This window comes from Calidris pugnax, unplaced genomic scaffold, assembly GCF_001431845.1.
Source record: "Calidris pugnax isolate Ruff unplaced genomic scaffold, ASM143184v1 scaffold28, whole genome shotgun sequence".
Classification (NCBI taxonomy): domain Eukaryota; kingdom Metazoa; phylum Chordata; class Aves; order Charadriiformes; family Scolopacidae; genus Calidris; species Calidris pugnax.
Window position 1 is genome coordinate 19,258,062 of NW_015090842.1, and position 27,870 is coordinate 19,285,931.

The 27,870-nt window shown below is 39.0% G+C and overlaps 1 protein-coding gene across 1 annotated transcript in view; it reads left to right on the top strand.

Annotated features, from left to right (window-relative positions):
• The window catches only part of SLC6A2 (solute carrier family 6 (neurotransmitter transporter), member 2), a 60,921-nt gene extending 39,947 nt beyond the window's left edge, over window positions 1-20,974 (top strand). Inside the window, exons 10-14 of the mRNA XM_014942168.1 lie at window positions 1,180-1,279; window positions 7,024-7,124; window positions 8,633-8,800; window positions 12,080-12,151; window positions 13,745-20,974. Of these exons, the coding sequence (XP_014797654.1) occupies window positions 1,180-1,279; window positions 7,024-7,124; window positions 8,633-8,800; window positions 12,080-12,151; window positions 13,745-13,768 (465 nt within the window). The 3' untranslated portion in view covers window positions 13,769-20,974. The remainder of the gene's footprint in view (window positions 1-1,179; window positions 1,280-7,023; window positions 7,125-8,632; window positions 8,801-12,079; window positions 12,152-13,744) is intronic.
• The last annotated feature ends 6,896 nt before the right edge of the window (window positions 20,975-27,870 follow it).

The window sequence follows — 27,870 nt, forward strand, 5'->3', positions numbered from 1 at the left end:
AGCAGGTGTAGAACACAAACAAGAGGTCAGACTCAAATGTCATCCCATAAGCAACATCATCTTCCTAACACAACAACCAAAGTTCATTCAGTTTCCGGAAAAGTCCCCACAGAATTAAAAACCTAGACAAGGCCTAATGCTGTTCTCTCTAGTTTTGTAAATATGCACAGCTGTTTCAGAAAACTATCTTTTAGTAAGAAAAAAAGAAAACTGATAGATTGCAGATATTAAAAACATCTAGAGCGCTAAATAGTGCAAAGGCTATTTAAACCATTGGTAAAAAAGTTGAAAAATAATTCCTTTGTTCCTCCTCTATTGAACAGGCATAGTCAGACTCAGTTTGGTTGTAAAAAAAGATTTTAATGAAAATCTACTGCAACTGTGAACATTTCAGTTGTTTACATCTGGCAAAGAATGTCCTGAAATACATTATTCAGTTTCATTTCGAAACAAGTAAACACACTCCGGTCTTCCATTCCTCGTTGGCCCAAACTAGATGAAATGAGCAGTCATTTCTACAAATGCATACCACATTGTAAAATGAGGCCAAAAGTAGTCGAATTCCAGTGTTTGTTTTTTTTTTTTTAAAAAAAGTATGGGTGAAAAAGGGCTTTAGTAAATGCATTTGCATTTCTCAGTCACGAACTGAAGCTGAGCTGGTTTGCTCTCTCCACTGAGCAGAGGTTGGCTGATGCCTCAACAAAGGAAGGGAAGAGGGCAAAGCTGGGCTGGTACCAGACACCCCACATCCCACTGCTCCCGCTGCAGGAACTCTGGAAAACAGAGGCTCTGGGGAAAGGAGACATCAGCCTAAGAGCGCAGATTGACTGGCCACGGAATAACTGGTGTTAGGAACCAACCCAGGGATAAGGGCTTGTGTGGTTTCCACCACACACCGAGTGCCAGAGCCCTCGTTCATCACCTGCTGAGGCTTCTGTTTCCCAGGAGGAAACAGAACGTCGGTGAGAGGAGGAAGCCTCTTCAAGAGTTGCAACTCCTATTCCCCTATTTTCTATGCAAACCAGAACCCAGGTGTGCAGCGTCAGCTCCACATTCAAACACTTGGGTTAAAGATAATCTTTCAAGTAAAGCAGAATCCTGTTAATGAGATACTAAACTACCGAGCCGATTCTGTCTGTAACTTTTGTTTTGTCACATCTTTTAACTCCCCATCGCCAGGGTGGAATTTATGTGCTGACACTCCTGGACACGTTTGCAGCTGGGACTTCGATATTGTTTGCCGTTCTAATGGAGGCCATTGGAGTTTCCTGGTTTTACGGTAAGCACTTCATTTTGCACCTGCAAAATCTTTTTCTAAAATCCCAAGTGCTCGTGACAGGCTTTCCCACTGTTTCAAGGGAAAACAGCCCAGCCTTGTACACAGGAAACCATGACAGGCCAGGTTTCATACAGTGATTTTCCTCTGATTTATGAAGAGTGACAGGAATGCAGACGTTCACTGGGCCAAACTTGGAAACCCTGCAGAAAGCCAAAGAAAACTGCCTTGTGCCAGAGACTGCGGTGGGATGGGAATGTTGCTGCTTTGGCCAGTATTTTGCAGCTGTTAACACAGCTGGCGACTTGCAGTAGTAGACTCATACCTGGTAGTTTCAAAGCAAGTAGTGTAGCCTAAATTCAGGCTCACCTGCTCCTCCTCTCCATGATTCCCCCCAGGGCCAACCTCAAGCTCCCACCATTCAATAGAAATAAAGGTAGTTTGCCTTTAGAGAGTTATTATAATTCCTACAGTAGTCCCTTTTGTTTCAGACGATATTCTACTTAATTGTAAAACACTAGAAGTTTCAAATTTACCTTATTCATAGCATGGTATGGAATACCAAATCCTATATAGCAGAAATAATACTGTTTCCAGCACTTCATACTAATTTATGCCACAAGAAAGGTGTAGTAATTTGCTTTATAGAATCATAGAATCATAGAATAGTTTCGGTTGGAAGGGACCTTAAAATCATCTAGTTCCAACCCCCCTGCCATGGGCAGGCATATCCTCAATTATGGCAGGCTTTAGGAACATTCCACTGATCTCTGGCACTAGGCTGGGGTTACTGTGTGCCAACCAGAGTGAAGAACAGAACCCTGAAAAAAACACAGCTCACAATTTATGTCAGGTCTCAGAAGATGTGCCCAGCTTATTCAGTAACTTCCCTGGCCTTGTTTGGTCTTTAATATTTCTCTCCTCCCTGAAGTAACATAAATAAAAAGCAAGACACTTGATACACAAGTTTCTTAAGAAAGAAGAAAAACATTTTTTTTTTCTTTCCCACTGTGTAAAGGACCACAGTGAGGGCAAACAGCCACGTCCACTGCACTAAACCCCTACGGATAATCTTAACTGGGGAAAACTCAACAAATTGAAGTTGTGCTTTCCACCACAACACTGATTTTGACAGCACAGCAGGACACTGAGTCTGCCTGAGCTCTGTCTTTAGCCTGCAGGAACTTCACAGTCTCATGAAGTGTCTAATGATTGACTGATTTCACCAAGGGGTGAAATTGGGTTTTTACCCAATCCTCTGCTATAAGTGAGGAAGTCAAGTCTTACTACTCTCAAAGCAGTGAAACAAAAGGTTAAACTGAATATTGCTTGGAGTAGAAATACTTGAATTTTTTATTATATATAGCCTGCTAAACCTCTGGTTATATGAGAGAGTGTCTGGCATGCGAGTGTTCTCCCCATCCCTAATTCAGCATTTAATAGATGAGGTGTTTTCAAATATATGAAAACAATGTTTTAAACATTTCCCTTTTTCCCTACTCTGCCAACCTAGAGGAGAACTTTTTATGTTCTGCTACTGACCCAGAGTTCAAAATTTCCCCTATCCATACAGGAAGGTAGGGCAATTCATAGCCTGGAATTTATTTACTGAAAAAAGATGCCACCTCCAGGAGGGCACAAATTACAAAGTGCTGTTAAATCACCAAATCAAGCACAACAAAACAAGTCATAATTTACTCTGAACTAGGCATATCTTGCTAGAAAAACAGTGAAAGTGATTTTTACTTTCTTCTGGGGAAAGTGCTATCAGTTCTTTATCTTGTCACAGACAGGGTTAGTAAAATTCTAAGGACCTAAAAGGAATATCTCATTTTCTCCAAGTAAAGCAATAGGATTCTGCATCTTAGGTCTTATACAAGTCATCTCACTGCAACAGTCCAAGCTATCAGCTACATCTGAAATTGCTTGGTGCTAAGATTAATCAAGTTTCTTGAGCTCTTGTTTTTGTTTCGCATCTCCTCTTAATTTTCACATCATACTTTTTGCTTGGTCCCACCTCTTTTCATTATTACCTGGTTTCAATGCCATAGCAGCCTGCAAGTCTCCCATTGAAGTCTGTATTGAACTAGCTGCCCAGATTCACAGTGAGATTGTTCTTCCCCTGAAAGTCATCTTCATTTCTATTCAGAAACAGTGTTTATAGTTATTGTGTGATTCAGAAGGTTCTTAGACATTATCATTCTTACTGCCATTTACCTCCTTCAGTCACTTATTTATCTATCCATGCTGTGCCACCATATTCCTCTATTTGTTCTAGTCGAACAAATTCTCACTTGCAGTTAAAAACTGTTGATGAGGGAATGAGGTGAAAGAGGGGCATTCATGCATAAAGCTGTTCAATGTACTAAAGAACCAGTTTCTAGCTGTAACGTACTAATTCTATCACCCTGTATCAGCATGGAGCTAGCAGCTCATATGTTGTTCTGTCTCAAAATAGTGGAGGCACTGGATTTCACAGACAACTGTCTGTAATCCCTGGAAAAGAGCTGAATGCAGAAGAGGGACCATAGCTTTGCTTGGGAGCAGAGCCATAAAAATATTCTTCAGTTAGTAAGGACGAGTTATTATCTGCTGATATTAAAATAGGTTTTACTGCACTTTACAATAGCTAGGCTTTGTATGCTGTTCACAGATCACAAGGTTAGTCAAATTTTGTTTGTGGCACCTTCTGTCCTTCATCATCCTTTCCTTTCTCCCTCCTGCCCCCCCATAACCAGGAAAATATCTACTCATCTGTCTTAAGCAGCTGACAGATGTTTTTACTGAGACAGCATGACCTGTTGCTTTATAAAGAACTTATTGCAGCCCCGGGTGCTATGTAAACTGATTAAATCTGGCGTGGTCTTGTCTACCTCTTCTTTCTGACAGACCCCAGTTGCCTTCATGACCCAGCTGAATATTAAGCCAGCCTGAAGGCAAGCACTGACATTTTGCCACAGACCAAAAAAAAGGTGGAAATTTAGTTCAAATTATACCTATGGCCACTTACTGTGAAGTTTCTTCTTGCAAAGGCCACCGGTATGTGTAAGAGAAGGCAGAGCTAGTTTGTTTTACTATGCAGATGTATTTTAGTTATAACTGCTAAGCTTGGTACCATATTTCCTCTTCTCCAACCCTGGTATCATCCCTCTGATACATTCTCTACTGAGATACCTCTCCCACTGACACAAAACTGCTTTTTGGTTTCACTTGCAAGAAAATCCCTTCTCAGATTCTGATGTGAACATCTCCCTGCGTGACTACAATAAGCTCAGTATGAGCTAGCAATGACCTCCATCCTCACCTCTAATCTCATTGCTTTCATTTAATTTCCAAAAATGATCCCTTAGATTGAAATTTTAGACCAAAAGGTGCATTTATTTGAAAAAAAAAAATTGTTTGACTCTTTGATTTTGCAAAAGGGAAGAAATTAACCAAGTACTGTCTGCTGGAACTCATCTTTTGCTCACAGATGCTTTTGCATGGATGTGTGCCTAGTGTGATAGTGGGAATGCACACATTTCCACAAAATGGAAATTCAAACCAGACAAACCAACCTGGAGAGCTTACTGCACTGTTGTGGTGGGGAAAAGTTTCCTGCTCTTCTGGTTGCTTTTACACTAGCAGAGCTGGCCTTCTTTGGGACCAGCATTGCCACCAGGTGAAGGTCACCACCAGCAAATATCAGTATTGCTCCAGAGTTATAAAGGAGACACAGGAACAAAAAGGGACAGTTGCTGTTACTCCACTCCATAGCTAATCAACAGATACCTTGTTCTGTGCTCTGTAGGATTTGCAAATGAATGCCATACAATGGCTTTTATATTCCTTTTTATCCCCTCATTTTAATGTGCCCAATGCCAACAATTGATGAACTGCATAAAAAAACCCTATCTCTTTCCTCGTCTTCTCCTGGACAAGAGCCTGCAGTTCCGCATTAGACACATACATGCTGATTAGGACAGGAGCAGGAGACACGTGTCATCTTTATGTGCAGAAGAGCAACTCAAATGTAATGAATGGATGACAGGATGGCAGAGTGCTTCTGGGTCAGGGCAGAGGCCATCAAGAGTGACATTGTGGGGAATATTGTTACAGAGATCAGGATCAGGAAGCGGATGAAGCCTTCTTTAGGCAACTTAAAGAAGTGTCCAGATGAGGCTCGTGCCACTCACAGAAAGCACATTATAGTTGTGCAGTTGTTCCTAAGGCATTCAGACACAGAATTCGTAACATTTGTGTAAAACCCACAAGGAATTAAAAGGCACTGACTGAAGTGCCATTTCTTCCTTCTTCACCATTACAGAATTCAGTATGTGCTGAGGAACCCAGGACAGCAGAATTTTTTGCTTTCCCCTTGCAGCATGACCTATTCTGATTTTGAGGTCACTGTCTAGAGGGTGCTTCTGAAGGGGAGTCAACAAGGTCACAGGATCCTCCTTCCTGCATTGGCTGGGGGAAGAGACTTCTACTGCAGCTATTTACACTGGTTTTATAGCCCTTAATGCTTCAACTGGCATAAGTACTAAAGAAACACATGTATTAACAGACACACACGCACACATGCTAGATGGATTCAAGGAACATTACAGGCTGAGAAGTGGGTATTCACAGCTCTTCTCCCCTCTGGCCATCACGTCACTTGATAAACACTGTGCTCTGGTGCCTCCCTTCCTCTGCACTGCAGCGAATCCCACTGCAGGTACCTAATGTTTGAGTGGTTTTTAATGGAATACTGCTACATATCTTTCCTGACAGTGGAAATCTTGTGTATTATCTTCTTGCATGCTAATATACAAAGTCTTACACAGAAGTATTGTATGTTACTATTAAGGTTTTGATAATAATCAAGAAATCAAGTCATCCATGTTTCTAAATGCATATTCTGTATTCCTGGTATAATTATCAGGATTTATATGTTACCCATGGATTCATTTAATGATTTTCATGTTTTCCTCTGCTGTTTTAATTACTGCAGCAAGTAAATTTCTGACTACTCTTGGTTTTTACTCACACGAACAGATCGTGTATCTTCTAAGGTATCTACAAGAGCTACATTAGTAGATATTTAGATGCATACAGAGGTAACAATTTCAAAAAATTCTAGTTGGTATTATAATTTTCAAAAACACACAGGATACTCTAAAAAGGCCACCTGTTTCTAGCTACTGTAGCTTTGTACATACTTACACCTAACAGAAGCATCTAGCCAGTTCCTTGGAAATCTGATAGAAGATGAAATTACATTTGCCATAGATATAACAATCTGCGGTATTTAGTGTATACACTGGAAGATAAGTAAAGTATGCCTTTAAGTGGAACAAATAAGCACCCTTTGATAAATTAAGAATCATTTGAGTCTACATAATTATCAGTAAGCAGTATGTGTGAGTAAGGGTCTGGGTTCTGCTTTGGTGTACTCATAATAGTATTGAGCAATTAGGGCACAATAATCCACAACTATTAAAAATGTGTGTATCCCATTCACAACTTAAATTCTAGATGTTTGTGAAATGGCACTTTTCAATGGTAATGCTATTTGCAACAGACCTTAAGTGCTCACAGGCCTTTGTCTTGGATACAGTGATGTCAAAGACACAACTAGTCATTCAGAGATCAATGTTGTTATATGTGCCTTCTGATTTGAAAGTCATTATTGTCTGCTTTCTGAAAAAGCAGATGGTTTTGGGTATGCAACTTTGCAACAGTTTAGATTTATGCCAGTCTGGTGTTCACATCCCTTCTAGGTGTGGACAGATTCAGTGAAGATATCCAACAAATGATGGGCTTCAAGCCAGGTCTCTACTGGAGATTGTGCTGGAAATTTGTTAGCCCTGCTTTTCTACTGGTGAGTGTTGATAATTATTTCATCATGAAAAGAATTTCAGTATGTTGCTTCCTACAATATAGAGTAGGCACCAAGAGCAAGGTACGCATTGCTATACCTGGTGTTGTCAGGGTGAGAAGACGCTCCAATTTAATTCTTTTTCCTCCTCAGTGGTATTGGTTATATTTTATGTAATACATTTCCATTGTGAAAGAGAAGCTAATTGTGGCTGTGGTCATCTTCTGTTCCTTCACTTGAACAGGATTTAAAGAAAGCAGCTTTTCTTAGGGAACACAGAGCACTTTGACAGTGTTCTCCCTGTCCCCACAGCACCTATGCATATTAAACATAAATCATTCTGTTGGGAAAATAAACTAACCAGGGATAAGAGACTGTTAGTGAGAATTTAGTTTTCATTGGATGATAGCAAGATCCCCAAATTGTGGAATGACACCTTAGTTGCTAATATGCAATTACACCCAGTAATTAGCTATGTGAAACACTGAGGAGATGCATTAAATATACCTTGTAAGCAGCTTGAGGTGAAAAACAAGTGCTTCATTACATTTGGGGAAAAAAAATCCCAGAGTATGAATTCCGTTGCTTTGTGTAAAGGTTAGACTCAGAACTAAACTACAGTATTATATTGGTTCCTTTTCCCATGCATATTTGTAAATCAAAAGGTCAGGAGGAATAATATGGAAATTTGACCTCGCTGTGATTTTAGGAGACTATTATTTGCATTAAAGCTGTGCATTCTTAAAGCAGCACTGGTATTCCAAAGATACACTGGGTAGGCTTTTATGACAGCCTTCAGCTCCCCTTGTTGTTTTTTTTTATATAAAAGCTTCTGGTCCCAATTCATCAGTAAGCACCTATCAAGCATGTATTAATTATCCTTTCAAATACTGTTCTCTAAAGAAGCTTGTATGGAACTATATCCTGCAGCACTTCAAACAGGCTGACTCAAACAGAAGGGAAAAATGCTGCCCCAAGGATCATTAGTTTTTGTGCATTAGGAGATTATTGAAAATTTAAATTTTACAAGAAGCAGAGATCTAGCAAGTTAGCTAGAGAAAGGTGAAGTGATTGTCAGTCTAACCTTTGTGTGGCTTAAGATTTCTTGGCGAAATGGGCCCAGTAACTTCCTGCTGAAGCCCATAAACATAAGGGTCAGAATGAATCTGTAGGTAATGCATCTTTCAGCCAGCACAATGCACAGATTCTTTTTTCCATCTGGAAGTGCTAAACTTGGAACATATCAGTTTAATTACTAGGAACCAATATATTTTAAATCCCATGATGACTGGGTAGGGGACATTGGGCAGCTTTGTTACAGCTGTACAGTTTCTCAATTTTCTAAAAGGCAATGTGGACATTACAGTCTTGATTTATAGGGGAAAAGTAAATAGGATGAAGGTAAATGGTAAAGCTGGGTTGAAACATACCTGAGAGTGTCTGCCTAATAAAACACATGAAATAATTTCTTCATCTCAAAACTGTAGTTCATTTTATTCTTTCTTCCCTAGTTTGTCGTGATAGTCAGCATAATAAATTTCAAACCTCTGACCTACGATGACTACACCTTCCCTCTCTGGGCAAATCGAATTGGCTGGGGAATAGCATTGTCTTCAATGATACTTGTGCCTGCCTATATTATCTATAAATTTATGAGCGTGCGTGGGACCTTTAAAGAAGTAAGTGGAATGCTAATAAAATGTCATTAAATGTTGCTATGAAATGAAATGGCTGGATCTAAGACGGCAGTTTGTTTCTCTTACTCCCAAAACTTATGAGTGACCTTTTGGATCCAACCATCAGACAGACTGGAGTTTTGAGGTAGGATTACTACATGCTGTTTGAGTTTCTAGATAAAAATTAGCTTTCCAGAAAGCACTGTAATAATTCTGAAAAAAATATTTTTGGTGCCAGTAATTAATCCAATTGACGAGATTATTTTTTTCCTTATTAACAAAAAAAAAAAATACAAATTATGGTGTCTTCATATTCAGCTCAGAGCTATCATCTTCACACGACTCTACCTAAACAGAGGTCAGTCCAAGGTACGCTTTATCACTGTACACTAGACTGTTGTGAACCATTACATGTACAAAGTTAACTCAGATCCCTCCTATCTTAGCATTGTAAGAGTCTCTAAACACATATCCACATGCTGAGAGGGTGGGATGCGCCCCCAAACCATCCCTGTGTTCAGGTGAGCCTTGTTCATTTAATGAGCATCTGGAAAGGACAGAAGAAATACTTTGCTGGGTCACAGCAATAACTCTATTTAGCCCAGTATTCTCTCTTTAACAGCAGCCACTTTGTATTTAATTTTCTCTGTCAAATCCATATCCATCTCCTCTATTTACTGGAATTATTTGAACATTCTAGAATCTTTGCAGATCTTTCTGTTGTGTTCATCACTAATATCAGAATGCTTGAAGAAACTTAATATTCAAGGTAGACCAAGGTGCTGAAGTAGATCTGGAAATCAAGAAACAATTCTGATATAGGCACCGCTTACAGTCTCATCTAGCCTGCTGCTTTTTAACTACTTCATTAAAAGAATGAGAATACTAGACAGCACCATCTTGCACTACATAAACCCACTTCGTGTATAATATGCCTGATGTGTGCACTGAATAAAGCAGAAACCGAGGGCGAAACAATTTGTTACCATCTTACTCTAATTATTTGCCTAACAGCAAAATAACAGTTTAACATTACAACATTAATAGTGTTCTCTTAACTTTGTTTATGTGTAATATTAATATATTAATTCTATTTAAAAGAACGTGCTTCAATGGGAAAAAACACAGCTATATTTCCTTGACATTCACCCCCCTGTACTTTATTTATCAGTTCAAAATAGCACAGGGTTAAAGTTCACTGATCATATTAATTTTACCATGACTGTCATAGTAAATTATCTATAGTCTTAAAATCTTTAATAGTGCTCAGAAGTATGACTCCTCACGACTATACATCATCCATTTTTGTCCTGTCACATGTCATAATTTTATAACCTCATCTAGACTCTGTTTTATACCTATTTCTATTGGTCTCCTTTCCTCCAGCTAGAGTTACTCAATTGTGTAGAAGACATTGACGCTCTTAGGCAAATCACTGAACACCACCACACAGAGAATTTAGCAAAAAATAGCATCTCAGCCTTCTCCTAGAGAGGGTACATTCCCCTCGAATCAACCTGGCAAGCCCAAAGGGATAAATGCCTTGTTTCTGAAACGTTAACGTCCCCTCACTTAATGTTCAGAATGACCTCAGAAAGTCACCCCAAAGTGGGTGAGAGAAACCTCTTCACCTCCCCTGTTTTCATCAGCTCCATCCAACACCTCAACACTGGGCACAATTTCTAGCTCTCATTTCCAGCAATTTGTTTTGTTCCATTCCTGGAACAAAATACAGACTAGGGGGTGAGGTATTAGAAAGCAGCCCTGAAGAAAGGGACTTTGGGGTGCTGATGGATGAGAAGCTGGACATGAGCAGGCAGTGGGCACTTGCAGCCCAGAAGGCCAATCACATCCTGGGCTGCATCAATAGAAGTGTTGCCAGCAGGTCCAGAGAGGGGATTCTGCCACTTTACTCTGCTCTGGTGAGACCTCACCTGGAGTGTTGTGTGCAGGTCTGGAGCCCTCAGTATAGGAAGGACAGGGACCTGATGGAGCAGATCCAGAGGGCCACAAGGATGATCAGGGGGATGGAGCACCTCTGCTACGAGGACAGGCTGAGGGAGCTGGGGTTGTTCAGCCTGGAGAAGAGGAGGCTCCAGGAAGAACTAATAGCGGCCTTCCAGTACCTGAAGGGGCCTACAGAAAGGCTGGGGAGAGTCTGTTTACAAAGGCCTGCAGTGACAGGACGAGGGGCAACGGCTGTAAGCTGGAGAAGAGCAGATTTAGATTGGATATTAGGAATAAATTCTTTACTATGAGGGTGGTAGAACACTGGAACAGGTTACCAAAGGAGGTGGTTGAGGCCCCATCCCTGGAGATATTCAAGGTGAGGCTCGATGAGGCCTTGGGCAACCTGGTCTAGTTGGTCTGGTTGGGGGTGTCCCTGCTGACTGCGGGGGAGTCGGACTAGATGACCTTGGGAGGTCCCTTCCGGCCTGGACCATTCTATGATTCTATAAAATGCGCCCTTTGTTTTGTTCCACTCCTGGGGAGTTTACAAGCCCATTTTCTAGGAGCACCTACATGTCAAAAAAATAATTTGTACCAGCCCAACAGGCTTTTGCAGTCTTGCACAAGTCTACTCATATCGGGATGCAGAAGCCTTTGGCCAAAACCACATTTGCTCCTTCATTTTGAAGTGTTAGCATGTTCTGGTTTGTCTTTCACAGCCCTGGTAGACAGCAACTCTGCAGTCTCCTTGTAAGACATACAGCGAAAGGCTACTGAATTATATCCAAATAACTATCCTAAGATATGATTCCTAAATTGTGGCTCTTACAGGTATGGGTAAAGGTATACTCAGTCTAATGGGAACTCCTTAAGTTGGTTGGAAGTTCAGGATAAACAAAAATCTATATATGATCCCAAATGGCCCAGCACAGGGTAGACAAAGGAGATGAGCTGGGAAATAGTCAGTACCTCCTTCCTCTCCCACTGGGACAGCACTAACAGAAAAGTGTGATTTTAGGGGATGTAAGGCCTGTGATACCAACTTCTTCCTGATGTTCTTTTCCATATGCATTTGCTAAATATTTGAACTTAGTATTTGCATAAACTCTCTACTGTTGCTTCTTATATTAAAGGCTAATATCAAGGGGCTTATAATAAGCTTGTTCTCTCAATAATTAAGTTAAAGGCACATAATGCAGTGATATTAAAGATTTAAGTTACCATTTTAAATGAAGTTCATGCTACTTCCTCATTACAGATTGGGGATTACAAACATAATCCCACTTCATATGACTGACTTCTTCTTCTTCTTCTTCTTCCCATCTGGTTTAGAGACTAGCTTACTGCATCACACCCGAAAATGAGCACCAACTTGTGGCCCAAGGAAATGTCAGGCAATTTAAGGTTTGTACTCCTTTCACCGTGCTTCCTCTCCTGGTACCAACACTCTCCTGTCTTTAGCAACAGCTACAGGTTTGCATCAGTCTCCTCACAGTGGATACCTTTGCAGGTCTGTGGTTCTGTTTTTCTTTTTGGCAGCATGACAAGATGCAGGAGGCTCACTACCATATACATCAGCTCTGTTGGAAGGCTTTTGACACCTTCCTTCCTTGACTAAGCAGAACCCCCAATATTACAGGTCACTTGAATGACATATTTTAGGCTGGAGATGAAGGTATTTCCCAGCTATCATCTGCATTTGAACAAGTCATAGTCTCTCCCTCAGTTATTGCACAGCAATCTGAAGTCATGCTTCCTAAACTCAAATTATGTACCACAACACGCAGTAAACAGCAGAATAAATAGCCAGTGTCAGGGCTTAGACATAATATCCATGATGAAATAATGTGCTAGGTTATGTGGAATAGGCTTTCCCCACAGGCCTGCAGTTGATTGAAAACACTGCTGGAGACTCCTTAAGCAGCCATGGAAATTATGCTATAGGTTTCCAAATACTGCTTTCCTTTTAGCAAATAAAATGAGCTTATTGAAACAAAGTCCTTTTTGTAGAAGATAAAACGGATGCAAATATGAAGCTTGTTACACTTATCAGCATTCATGCTGGACCACTTTCTGTCTTCAAAGTTGAAAGCAACTAGAATTATGCGCAGCACCTCAAAACATGACCCAGATTTTATAGTGGTGGTCTGTATGTTGGTATTGAAAAAAGAAATCTGCCTTTTGCTTACACGGAGAAATATGGAGAAAAATACTGTTTGAAGTATAATTTTGAATTTTAAAGGAAATAATCCAAGTGTAGATTTATGGGATGCAGGATGAAAGCAGGAAGAAAAGGCTTCCTGTTTTATTACCACAATTTATTTGATGTGGCCAAGAATATGCAGTAGCACAGCACCTCTTCCTGCCTTCTCTTTCCCTCAGTCCTGCCCTCAGTTGTCCAAAGATTTAATGTTCCAGCTGTAAGTAATAACTTGATTTTTCCAGAGGCAGAAGTTCCTCTGTGAATGGGCTATAAACAGCCATTCCTACACAGTACTGGTCTTCTGAACCCAAATCTGTAACGGCGAAAAGGAAGCAAATGAGTTTCATTTAAATTAGAAAAGATTGCGCTCAGAAATAAATTCCTAATGATACATCCAACCATGTTAAATACTAGAGCATATTAATTTCTTGCTGTCTTCAACGAACAGCTAGGAATAGCTTTGTTATCACTAAAGCATAGTTAGTGCTTTGTTCATGATGTTTAAGTTTGTAAAAAGGACACTGAGTACCATAACCAAACAAGTACAACAACTTTCTTTTCATATGTTTGGCAGCTGTGAATTTTGAAACTGAACTAAGAGCTGACTAAATAGCCTTTATATACAGCACACTTCTCACTGCAAACCGAAGCCCCAGAAACTTAGTTTTCACCTGCACGTTGTTTTGAAACCTGTTTGTAACTCCAGATTTGTCAACTAATGTGTTTAAAATATCTGTCACTATCATCACTTGAATCAATAATGTTATTAAACAATTACTTTTGTTCCCTTACAGCTTCAACACTGGCTAACTATATGACAACCAACAGGTTGAGGAAAAAGCCAATAAGTTAAGCTAAACTGGGAATACAGAAAAGTCAAGTTCAAAGCTCCCTCGATTATGCTTGGACCAGGCTGGCTCAGAGCTTATCTACTGACTCTTTGAGGGAAGACATCTGCTCTCTGTTCTCAATGCCTCCCTTCTATTACTTGGCTTCAAACGATCCTTAAAGACTCTATTTAATTTTCCTTATATCTTTTGGTGCCATGAGATCCCTACATGACCAAAACTTGTGAGTTTTGCTATTGGCAGAAGTGGAGGAGGGGGGAGCAGAGGGAAAAAAAGCAATCAACGTAAGTTAAATGCTCTTTTATCATGAAGAAGTGAATGAAACTTTTCTGAGAGTAATAATTACTTCAGATATTTGTGCCACGACCTATTTGAAACCAACAACACCTGAACACTTTTAGATCTAAGGAAAGAATACATCTCGATTATGAGGAAAGAGCAACTTTAACTATGTACTAAAGTCATTAGCTTTCTTGCCATACTATCCTTTGGGATATGAGTTTGCATCCTTCTGAAGTGAAGACTCAGTGCTTCATTTTCAGTGGTTTGTTATTAGTTTCTTCTCTTGGTGAAGAAGGTTGTCTTTGCTACCTGTAGATGTCCATGCCATTTTCTGTCCAATTTAATTATAAAAGCTGAAGAGCAGCAGGAACAGAATTCCTGTTACAGCTAAGTACAGAATACAGTCTACTACCACTGTACTTCATTAAAAATATATTCCCTTATATCAGCAACTAAAGTGGCTTTCTCATACGATCCATACTCCACAGACTTTTTCAGCTAAGTATGAAAGTTAGATGCACATAGACAGACTTTCATCTTTTTGATAGATTTTGTTCCAAATAAAGAATGTAAGACACATAGGAAGAATGATTCTTCGAATTACATAATCTAGCTAGAGGCACCAAAATACCACACTTTGGCTTTATTCTCCTGCTGTGAACATGCTTTTATGATAATCTAACCTGGATTCACCTACCAAACCATAGTAAGATTGCATTGAATAGTTTAGAAGGCTATTTTAGGCATACTCAGCTCTCTAAGCCTATTCCAGCTCTTCTCTCTGGTAGCATTATGCAAAGTAGAAGATACAGAACAAACTCTGCATTTGGGTGCTGTTCTTATTCTGTGGTCACTTATCACTGTAGTATCTTCCCAGTGATCACTAGATTTGGTAGCTTTGAGTTATTTCTTGTAGTTATTTATCACTAAATCTAGAGTAATTTTCAGAGGCTTCTCAGCCAAATCCAGCCCAGAGTTTACCTCTAGACCTTACCTCTGATTTATTTTTTTTTTGCCTTTATACGCTCAATTCAGCTTTTCTTTTAAATTTGTGTAGTGCTGCCTCTTTTTAAAAAGACCATTTAAAAGGATGGGGCTTTTTTATTTATAATACAGGGTTTTTTTAGGGTTTTCTTTCCTTTTTATAAATAGCCGAATTTAAAAGTCCTAACTGATTTTATCCTTTTCCATTTAACATTGATTTCTGTTCAAAATAATGGAAGGGAAATTTCTCTCCTTATTTATCCTCTTCATCCAACATAATCAATACTTCGGAATGTATCAGTTATTGTCCTTTTCTTAAAGAATCTCTGTGACAAATAGCAGTTTTATTTAAACAGGGTTTTAAACCAAAAGGATACTTTCTTCTCATGATAAAGGAAGTCATATTTTCTGGCCCAGCTGATGGCCAATAGCTGTTTAAACCCTTTTATTAAATATATTTCAATAATAAAGGAGTTTCAAATGTTGCAGCTCTAGTTCTATAATTACAGAAGAGGCCAAACAGTGAAAATATAGAAAAGCCATCCCACAAACTTCATAGTTAATCCTGTTTTTGTTGTTTGCTAAACTACATTAGAATCTTTTCATTGCTGTAAATTTTACTTTTCTATAATACAGCTGCTTCAGTCACTGGCTTGGCATGGCTCAAAAGCTTCTTAGCATATCTTAGCACAGATATAATTATCAAGTTTTGAAACTCTTGGGGGCTTTAACAGCTCGTCACATTACACATTATTTGGTTTGCTCATGATTGGAAACGCTAAGAACCTGCATCAATGTGCACTTGTGACACAGCTCCTCACCAGGAAAAGTTGCAGTTCATCACCACTCTGCACTGAAATAGCAGCAAAGTTATCTTAACATGGGACTGAAATCAGCTTTACCCAGCGTGTTAGGGTTTGATTGTACTTCTAATACCAACTCCCAAGGCAATTACCTACTACATTATTTTTATTAGTGTATAATTTCTTAGGTTCAGCATAGTATTTATAGCTCAGGACTCCATTGCACTGTTGCCATCTTGTTCTGAGGTTTTACAGACTTGCAACCTATACAGAAGAAATAGGCAAATCAGAGAAAGCGGGAATCTTATTACCAAGAATAGCCCAGGTGAGAAAGAAAGATAATACACATTGCATGCCTGCTCAGCTAGGCTTTAAGTTCAAGATGTTGCCCAAAGGAAGTCTCCCCAAAAGTAATACAACTTCTGTCCCAGAGATGAAGAACAATGTCTTCAATTCTTCACGCAGAATAAGATGATCAACTACCTCACGCCTCTTGGACAATAAATGATGCCCTTAGAAACAAACTAGCATCCGTTCAAATGGCAAACACCTTTGCAAAGACCAGGTTACGTTCTTTTCCTCGTTCCAGTGATATGGTACAGACATTTCAATAAGAAGCCACAGCTCTGGCACCCAGCCCTTCTTAGGCACCTGCTTTGAGCTAATAGATTTTCAATATGGAAAATATCAAATGCTACCAAGATACTCACGCCCCTTCAGTTCAACCTTCAGTACTTTAAAAATTAAAAAAAAATCAGTCACACAGTCAGGTCCTTATCACCCATCTGGTCTAACTAAGTCTTCCTCTAACTCAGTCTTGAATTTTCAGCCAAGCAGCTCCCTCTTTCCCTCAGCTACACCTATTGTGGGAACAGAACAGCTCTGGGGGCTGGTGCTCTCCCAGATATCCCTGTGGGATGGCAAGGACATGCTGAGGGAGTAGGCAGCCCACTTCCAAAAGATGAACATTTTTGATACAAGCGCATTCAAGGTGCAGTATCATCTGCTTGCTAATTATGTTGGATTTTTGGTAACAAGCCAGTGGGAAGAATTGAGTGAAGCAATTAAATAGCTCATTTGACAGTTCCAGAAAATATTTTCTTGAAAGCCTTTTCTTTTTTTATTTGATAAAGGAAGCAGCTGTCATACATTAACATGTCTCTTCCGACCTTCCTTCCTGTCAGTGAAAAAGACCCACCTGTGATCCATATTGCTCCATCAATTCACAGAAAGTTAGTTCACACCGAGAAAAGAGATCTTCCCTTTTTTTTGTACTCCTGCTGTCATTCAGCAGAATAATTCTTCACGTACTTGGTACTGCTCTATAAAACTCCAGAGGTGTAGATTTCGGGTAGAGAGACAGTCAGTCTTTCATAGGCAACAGTCCAAAAAGCACTAGTGCTGTTTAGTGTTTGGCCCCTGTTTGAACCATATCTTTTTTGTGAGTCCTCCTTGTGTTCTGTCGTGTCCCTAGGCATACACCTTGGCACCACTTGAAAGGCCTCTTACCATAGTGAGGGATCTTGCAGGAAACCCGGGTCAAACATGATATTCTAAATATAGAATCTAAGAGAAATTCTTGGTAGTTACCATTGTACATGTTCCCTGACTGCACGTGCAATGTATGTTGTATGTAATTTTCCCAGAGGAAATGCCATATAATTGGTCGTTTCTTCTCAGCAAAATCCATTTAAATGCTATTATTTAAAAAGGTCAAGCCCAAACATTTTGTATATACATCCACTTCTTACACTATTGTTTTGACATGAATTAAGTTTATTTTGTACGGTTAGGTTATAGGAGGCCACACAGAAAGTTCTTTTGCTTTTAATGTCTCATTTGCAGTTCTTCCAGTTCATACAGCACTAATTAGCAGATACTTGCTTTTATGGGAGTAGATAGCTTTCCTTCATAACCTGGACCAATTCATTAAGTTTCATGAGGCATTAGCAAACATTTAAGAATTTCTTTCCTAACAACCAAATTTAAACCCAAGATCAGCAATTTCAAGAGAGATGAGACTTAGAAATGTTTTACTTGCAGTGTAACATTTTAAACTGTGCCTGAAGGACTCAGATAAAAGTTATCACAGCTCAACAAATGGCAGCATATGATGTACCTGCAGAAATTATGTGGGCACTCTGACCCTCTCAGAGCAGTAAAATTGGATATGTTTATTCTAATACAGTTTATTTTCTCAGGGCTAAGAATATTTATGGTTCATCAAGCAGCTCATGTGCAAGAACTCCACCTCCTTAAAGGCCAACGTGATGTTTTAGATTAGACCCTTGAATAAGTTTGGAGCCTTGGCAGTACAGGGAGATAGATCTTCTGGAAACACCTCCAGAAAGTCTCCTCTGAAGGAAAGCACTCTTTCAAAAGTCTTCCTTCTTCTGACTCGTAGCAGTGTTCCTGTTGGCAACTGTGGGCTGATCTAGCTAATCAGTGGAAAGTTGAGTTGTAAGAACATGAAGGTAAACAGTTTATTAGAAAGTCAGAAACAGAACCTTCAAATTCCATGATGACTTTACTTGATTCATCTCAATATACAAGCTGAGTGTAGAATATGGACTATTTTAAGCAAAGCTGGCCAGAGATCACCGTACAGGACTGAATCTGTGAGCTGCTTGGATACCTGAGTTATTACAGGTCTTCATTTAGTGAACTAACGTGTGCTGGTACATGAGAAAGCCAGTCACATTCCAGCTTAATGGTGCATTAGTACAGGATACTGCAAAACAGTCTGAAAAACATTTTCGAGCTTAATTCACAGAGGGTAATCCTTCAGTTAAGCCCTGTTAGGCCTGTGACCTCATATCACTGAGTTTCAGAGAGGATCATATAGAAGGAATAGTTGTATCTCAAACATCCATGTTTGAGTGTTTCTGACTTGTTCAACCATTTCAGTCTGTTGTAACTCAGACTTCAACTGGAACATTTCGCCAAGCACTTGCTCCCCTCTAATCCATATTCTCAAAGAGGAGTTTCTGTTGACAGTCGGCCAAGACCACTCAGACTGACCAACAAGGCGTGCACGTGTCCCTTAGCTGTGATTAGATGAGCAATTACTCGGTTTTGCCTGCTTAAGCTTAGCTAGGGAATGACAAGACTTCAAAGCCATGCCATGCACAGAGAAACTTTTACTAGGCTGAAAAAATTCATATTTTTTCACAGTGTTCCTAATAAAAATTAAATCAACGTAAGACCAAGATCCTCAGCTGATGACTAATTGTACAGTGGTGCTGCTCCCTGCTCGAGACTGAATTTAGAAGCATTCTCTATTATAGAGAACTAGATGGCCAATAAAGACATTTCAACCAGCAGAAAAACAGAACAGTACAATATAGCTGCTTTTAAGGACAGAATTTTATCAGTGTTCCTTCACCCTTTAAAAACGGAATATGTTTAGACAAATTGCAATCACTGTATGACCAACCTAGCAGGAACCCGCAGAGAAAGAAAGCCAGAAGACTCTAAGTAACACAGATATCATAATTGTATTCAGTGAAAATCTTCCTTAGAAGAACACATAGGTGTCTAGGTGCAAGTGGTTGGGATGGAGCCAAGAAGAGGAGAAACTGAGGGGCTTAAGTCCAGCAGCCTTCACGCGTGTTAACCCTTACTGCCCTTAGTTCTCACGTGGAGAACAGTGGGCCTTTTTTACCTAAGCACTGAGAGCAAGGCTGGGCCACCTGTGTGCTTCGCTTTCCTCCTTTCCTTTAGCCACCATATGAAACAAAAGTTGCTTAATTTCTTTAGTAAGGGAACAGGATAAATTCACTGAACTAAGAAAATTACTAAGCCTTAAGCTGGCTCTGTTTTAAAGGTGTCACGTTGTTCCTTGGTCACTGCCAAGAGGCCTCAAACTTGCAGGTGACCTGCGTCTGTAATTTTTGTTGTACACTCTGTGAATCTATCTGCAAGCTTTTGTTTGCTATGGGTCATATCAGTTGCAAAGGGAGAATCTCCAAATAGTACCTTTTGAAAACAACTTCTAATAGGTCTGGTGAAGATTTGCCTTACAAATAAAAGCTTTATAGTGAGCATTTACTTGGTTTACACCAGTGTTTTACTTAATTTTTAATGCCTTTTTATAGCAGTGACTAGACTTTACCTTAGATAAGGGTACCTCTGTATAGGAAATATTTTAATACTTTTAACAGTTTTTTTAATTTTCATAGAATATAAGTGTATATTGTAAGGCGAGAAATTCAACTTTGATGTAACAAGGTTATCACACAAGACCTATTTCTCCATTATAAGATTTTGTAGTCAGCCAGTCTAGTTCAATAATATGTTGGCCTTTGATGATAAATGTAAAAATGTGATAAAGGAGAATAGAACATTATCTACAGCTAATGCACATTGTAGCACAATATTCTCCATTGCTGCCTTAATCTCATAAAACGAAGTCATGTGTTTTTAATTTATATTCTAAAAACACCAAAAAATCTAGAGCATCCTTTGGCTGCAATTTTGTGTTGTTATATGACTTAACATTAAACCAAATGTGTTAGTGTCCAGTAGGTCTACTTCAAAAGCAAGAGATCACATTGCAGTTTTCAGGAATAGGTTTTCATAGGAGTTCAAAACTTGCCACTGATAAAAATACTCTCCAAAGTGCCCCAGTGACCAAAAGTGTCCAACAGCCACCACATTTCCATGCCTGGTTCCATTAATTGTGCAATCTGCAGGTCCATTTGCCTTTTTTTCTGTAAGTCTTTGGTTATCTGGGGGAAATGGCATTTCAATGATTTTTTTTTTTTTTTTGAAAGGGAGACACCTACATGCCCATGTGTGTAACTAGAAACAACTACATTTCTTATAAATATGGATATGGATGTGTGTGATGTGTGCTGGTTAACTATACTTAAAATGCTGATAAAGATGGTGAATGTAAAGTATTTGTCCTCATTCCTCTGTCTTTCTGTGATCAGTGTAAATAAGATCTGTTTTAAGCTGTGCATTAATGTAACAGATTATTCCAATATTGTGTATAAGATTATTTAAATAAAAATCTGACAAATATGCACATAAAAAGAGTATAAAGAAAAGTCTTATGTACCAAGAATTTACTTATGACAGTCAATTAAAAGCTGAAATGAAAGTTCTGCTTGTTGTGGATACTATTTGCAGCTAAAGCTTCACAGTGACAGCCAGCCCCTGGTTCTGCGGTGGCCTCCCCAGCGGTGGCACATGTGCCTCCCAGGGACAGGTGTCTCTGGAGCAGGACTGACGGACACCCATGTGGAAAGGGCCTCTAGAAGCCAGTCTTGAGCCCACCCTAAAGACTACCAGACAACCGAAAATATAGCCCCAAAGCAGGAGCACCCACCCTATGTAGCTCTCAACCTTCCTGAGTTAGTTCACATCCTCTTGGTGTCCAGGGGGTGCAGTGAACAGATTCATTTCTCCATCTGAACTCCTGTCAGGGGATAGGAGTAACGCAACGAAGCTTTCACAACCACACGTTGAAAGGAAATAACCAAGACCACCTAGGAACATGAACCAAAATGCATAGCACAAAAGCTGTAATTCCCCAGGGCTACATTGTTTTGCTTTTTTTACAAGCAATTCTTTTTGTCTCATTAACTTTGCCATAAGTAGCAATAGCCGTAAGAGCATTATTCTTAATTTATGGATCAGCCAGGAAAGGGCTACTCGTATGTGATATGAAGGAAGAGTAGATAGAATAGACTGTTATTTTTTTTTACTAAAACTTAAACCATTTTCTTATATTTCCACAAGAAACATCACAAAAATATGAGAAGCACAATTTCCGAAGCACATTTTGTTGGGCAATCTCAATTATCTCCATGTAAATTTCATATTTGGCACATACAGAGACTAATCTATTCCCTCAGTGCTGTTTTTTTTCCAAACAGATCTCAATTATTAAGGTACAGCCTTCAATTTTTCCTCCACGGTCCTCCACGGTCTTCAAGCAAGTAAGAAAAACATAGTTTAAATTATTTTCTACTACATCTGAAAAAACAAATAATGAAATTTTCCTATGTCAGGTTTCAGTAACATAGAACACTTAAAACCACAAATTAGTATTAAAAGAATTAAAAGTTAATTAATTTCAAAATACTCTAAGGATTTCACAGAAGTTTCTTTTAATCTATTTTGCTGTTTAACGAAAGCCTGTTTACAAAATTTTCATTTTTCCCTAGTCGTCGTTCTCCCATTCACTATTTTCACCGAGCTTCAGTGAACTGAGAAGTCTTTTAGACTCAGCATTAGCACAGCACTGTGAAAGTAACATTAGGCAGGGCTTACTTAAACTCATGGAGGAATTTTGTCCTGGAAGTATTATATTAACCAAGTTTCCTGTCTGCTTTTGAATAACTACATCATCTCTTCTGATACTCCCCTAATCTACTCTAAAAGCAGAAACTTAATTTACATCCTTTTTCAACACCCAAAAGAGAAGAGGCAGATTCAGTACCGATGCTTCTAGCAGTAAAGACAACAGCATACCCGAGTCTTCATTGTCTCAGATTCTCGCAAGTAAACTTGACATTTCAATTTGTCTTCTTACCTAAGTTAATGTTTATAGCCTAAATTAATTTAAAATGTAGAACCACAACAAAAATTATCTTTGAAAAGAAAATTGAAGGCTGGGAAAAAGTCAGAATACATCTGCTCCTGTTTTCATTATAACACAAATCAATAATGCTGCCAAAAACTTAGGAGGTTATGCTCTTGTAAATGCAAAGAGAATGAAAAGAGAAAAACAGATGTGATATGTTTAAAAGTAGTAATTACGAGTAACTGTTTTCTAAAAGTTAAAAAGAAAACTAGTTTAGCCATTTTTTTAAAAACTAAAAATATACTGATATAATTGAGAACCAGAAATGCTCGTGTAATCCACCAATGCGTAACTCCAGCAATAAATCAAAAGTAATTCCTAGAGAACAGAAAAGTGCTTTGCTTCCTCCACTGCAAAACCAGGGATAATACTGCATATCTCCACAAAGTTTTGCAGCGTCTTGGACAGACCAGAGCAATGGCACACAAGACCCAAATATTACTTCACTCTTACAGTTACTAAAACTTACTAAAGCACCAACCCCCCTCCCCCGGCATGTTGTACCCTCCTATAAGTTCTCCTGTATTTTGGATGGAAATTTGCCTTCACTTTCTTTCCTTTTTGCATTGAAACGTATTATTTTCAGTTAAGGTCTTTAAATCATTCAAGTGGCAAAAGCACTTTGCCTTTGAAAGGGTCTGCATTTTACATGGCTCTGAAAGTAACTTCAACAACGTTTTCTGCCGAAACTATCTGCTGGTGCCTGCTTCCTCCTCTCCAATCCAGCCACACACCTGCTCCTCTTACTCCTACTTTCTTCAGTGCTATTTTGAAAGTCACCTATATGTTTTGTGGGGGTTTTAGTACCCTCCTGAAAGCAACCAGGTAGCCTCTTTCTCCCTTTATCTTCCTAACATCCTCATAAGAGCATGCTATTAGTGCTTACAGAAGTCCCAGGCAGACAAAGGTCCAGATCCACAGGAGATGCCTTGGCAATCTCAGAAGCCCACCATCTCCTCCCAGAGACCTTCCTCTCGGAGAAGGTTTCCCCACACACAATATACGGGAACTTACTGCCGAACTCAGCACTCCGCATCCCAGTCTGAGAGTCAAGACATGAAGAAATACACCTTGGGATGCCAAGGCCCCTCATGGGTCCTGCCCTCAAACTTGACCAAAGTTGCAAAAGAGATAATTTCTCTCACAAGGCCAGTGAGAAACTTGCAAAATCACTGTGTCACACAGACTAGGAGAAGAATGGCCAGTCACAGCCCTTCAGCTACCATACCACTGCAGCTGTCAAGTTATATTCAATTGTTTCTCAATATGCTTCTGGGTGCAAGTCAAGAGACAGGCAAAATTGGCTCAGGTATCCACCTCTGTATTTAAAGAGCTGTGAACGTAAAACATGAAATTGAAATTAGAGAGTCACATTTAGAGGGACTACTACAGTTTTCTTCTTACCTCAGTTTGATCTTTCCCTATCCTATCACAATTTGTTGTCTAACCATTTCCCATAACATCATCTTTATACTCTTGCCATAAGATTAATAATTCTTTGGCGTGGCAGAACTGGTCAGTTCCTATGTTCCTTCAGAATACAGGAATAACAGCATACAATAAGCTTACAGGCCCAGACAGCACATACCTTCAAATATTGAGTATTTTCCACTGAATTATTCTAGATAATAGATTATGTTTAACATTAGCATTCTGAAGCACAGTTCTCTCAAATGTCATAGCAATAGGACAAGGAATCAATCTTCTGGTCTTATAAGAAGCTCATTAGGTTTAAGTCTCCACCTCAGCCAGCACTGGAAATCTGGAGCCAGCATGGACCCATTAAAAGGAGCAGTATCATTTACATAAGCATACACAAATGAGTTGCTGAAGGGAAGGGCCATCATCATATCTTCCTCTTGCACATTCAAAATAAATTGACACATTGTAGAGCTGCATAAAGTTGATATCTACCCCAAAAACTCCGTTCTGCCAAATCCAAGCATAATCTGCATGGCCGCTTTCATTTCAGATTGGCAAACATCAGCTGTGGGCAGATGTACAAACAGAATGTGATGAGATGCGACAGAAACATCCACAGCTGGTGCCGTGACTAAATAAATTATCGTGCTAGATTATTTTCAGAATTACTTTTTGCAGGATAATCGTGCTACAGAAGTCATTTTGTTCTGACTTAAGCACTAAGTTTTAAATATCTTCAAACTACAGAGAAAGTCTCATATCCAGGCATTACCATTCGAAAGGCTTGAAATACATAAGAGAAGCTGAAGTTTAAAAATATGGAAGTGGTCCATCCCAGAGGGACAGAACTGTGTATTTATACCGCCAAACACAAAGCAGAAAACACAGAAGATGAAAGTTAAAACCAAATACTTCCATAGGAAAACAAACACTTTTCAAAACTAAAAAATAAATATATAATAAACAGAATTTTTAGCTTGATTGCCTTGCATCACAAGCAGAGGTAAGAGAACAAAGCAGAAAAGAACAAAACCAAAATATTCAGCATTTAAGATTTAAAAGGGTTTTCCTATTGTTTAGTCAGATTAAAAATAAATGAGAGCCAAAAATAATCCAGGTTTGAAGTCTACCCATCAAACAAATTTTGATCAGCCTGTAGGTGCCAACCACTTTGAAAATCGCTGTTTCAGCTTTCACAAGGCTGAAGACATATGCTGCTCTGCCCTCTCCTCTTTTGTGGGAGTGAAATACTTGGAAAGCAGAGGAAAAAATTATTGGCCAGAGGAAGATACATAAATTATATACACCTTTTGTCTTCAAGAATTCCTGCTTTTTTTTTGTGGTTTTTTTTTCCCCCAAAATCAATGATGTTTGAAATTCTTTGCAGATACACTGTCCTTTTTCTTGGGTTTTTGTTGTTATGGAAGAAAACTATTCCAATAGCTATACTTGGAATGCTTAATAAAGCAGCAATTCCTTCAGTGTATTTGAAGTTAGATGATCTTTCTGGATACACAACTGCATTTCCCATTAGAGGACAGAAATCTCAGTACTTCAGATTTCAATCATCTACCTGCCAGATTTTCTAGAGGAACAAGTGGAATCTATTTTTCACAACTCTTTTTTTTCCCAATATAGAGAATTAGTTAAACGCTAACCATAGATACCAAAACAGCTGGCAAACATTTTTTTTCCCTATAAACTGACTTCTGTGAGAACTTCATTTCCTATCTAACTACAGCACAGAAGAATTTTTATTCACGTAGCCATCACTGTCCTGCTTTGGGTCCATTGTCAGAAAGCGAAACCCCAAGGCACCAAACAAGCATGCCATGCTGCAGGAACATCCCCTGTTGTGTTTCCATCTGGTGACCGTGTCAGCTCCAAGGGTTTGCTTGATTCATTCTAAAATGTTTTTCTACTGGTCTGATGCAGTGATCTTAAAACGGAACATATAAACAGAATAATTTATTTTTTCCTCCTACACAGAGTTACCCTAAAGAAAAGTGACCTGCTTCTCTGTTGCTCAGATCACAGTCAGATGGGGTCTGTGACTTCTTGTGAGGACCTGGTCTCCTCACACCAGCACACACTGCTATTTGGTGCTCATTACACTTTTGCTAACTCCATCCTAAAGCAATGAAAGGAAATTCTCTGGAAAATGCATGATGAATAGTTTACTCCTTTAACTCCCACCTACCACTTGTCATTTTGTCCTTCAAGCTTTCACAGTAACATCACCTCCAAAGGACAACTAAAGCAACTTACTACAAAATCAACTGTAGAACTGTCCCCCCAAAAAACATGAAAAATTTAAATAAGCAAACATTTCCTCAAAACTACGTTTAAGAATATAACTTGAGTCCCTGGAAAGATACAGTTGTCAGGGGGCTGGTTGGATGTAGACATAGAAAACTAGTTGAAGAAAAGAAGTTCCTTGTCTTATAAATCACTATGGAGTAAGTAGCTCTTGTGATAGGGGAGACCCAACTTTCAGTCTCCCTTTCTCATGGTCTGTGATAAAGAATAGAAAGAAGGCAATAATATTCTTCTTAGATGTCTACACAGTGTGTGAATGTTTCCACAGATATTTTAATGAACAGTTATTCAACATTATACAAATCCCCACTATTGAACCAAACCGGAAAGCTAAACATCAGTAGATGTCTTAATTTCTCCTTACACACATAAGCAGACTAAATATGCAGCCACTCATTAATTCATCTCTCTTCAGCGTCTTGTTAAAATTAATTGTAAAGTTTACTGTCATTTCAGGCAAAAATGTATGGTCAAGCCAATTGATTTCCATTTCAGTAAAGATTTAGTTCTCAAACTACACAGAAAGAAATCAATTTTAACCAAAATATATGACACTGCATACATTTTCAGAAGGCATCAATATTGAGGTCTTATTACTTGTAGTCACTGAGACTGAGAAAAAAAGCAAAACATGATTTAAGATACCTACATAACAGTGAAACACCCTTTAAAATTAAAATCCATTTTTTGTAATGACTTTCTTTCTGCCAAAGCCACAAAACAATCAAATGGGGAATATTGTTGGTCTATAACGTTTTTGTAAATTCCTTATCATGAGTTTTCCACTTGGCTTGTAAAACAACACTTGAGGTTCAAGTTGTCTTAGCAATTGACACACAATATCAGTCCTGAAAAATTCATGAGATTAATGCTCAGATTAGGTTTTCAGGTTTATCCAAAAAAGCATTTGCTTTTCACAAATACTAAACATGAAAATTATTGCTTCTACAGATATTTCTGCAAGCAACTATTTGCAACAATATTAACAAATGTGAACACAACGGTTTTCAGACGGAGAACAAAACTGACATTTTGGTCTAAACGGTTATTGGTGAACAATTTTAGGAAATATTTGCTCAGCTGTGCCTCTGCAATTCAGACAGCTTGGAGTACAACCCTACGCTCCTCAGGTTCACAGGCTGATGTTTGGTCCTTGTGACTGCGCATGGCCACTGTTGAATTTCCACTGCTGTAGAGGAGTGTTCTTGTCCCTCGGGAGCTTACACATTGCATACCTCTGCACTTAAAAACCACTCTGGAAATCACATTTCATTCCGTGCTCCTTTATCGTAACACATAGAACGCCTTTTATTATTAAATGACTTTGTGCCGTTCTCCTGCCAAATCAAATATGCAGAACGACCATTTCTACTGTAAAGCCATTTTTGCAATTCACTGATTCTGGGCAACTGAGCAACACATCAAGGGTCATGGATGAATTCAGAGTACCTTCATATGGAATCTTAATTGTGTGAAATCCAGCAGGGACTAGGTCACCAGCATTATTGACATGACTGGTCTCTTTTTCCAGCCCTGCTATGCTGTGAATTGTGAAAGAACAGCTACACCAGCCTAATTTGTACAAAGAGTCATTAGAGTCCTTGGAGACTGATTCCACCTTTTACTCCAGATTGGTCAGCCTCAGTGAACATAAGGCAGGTAGAATT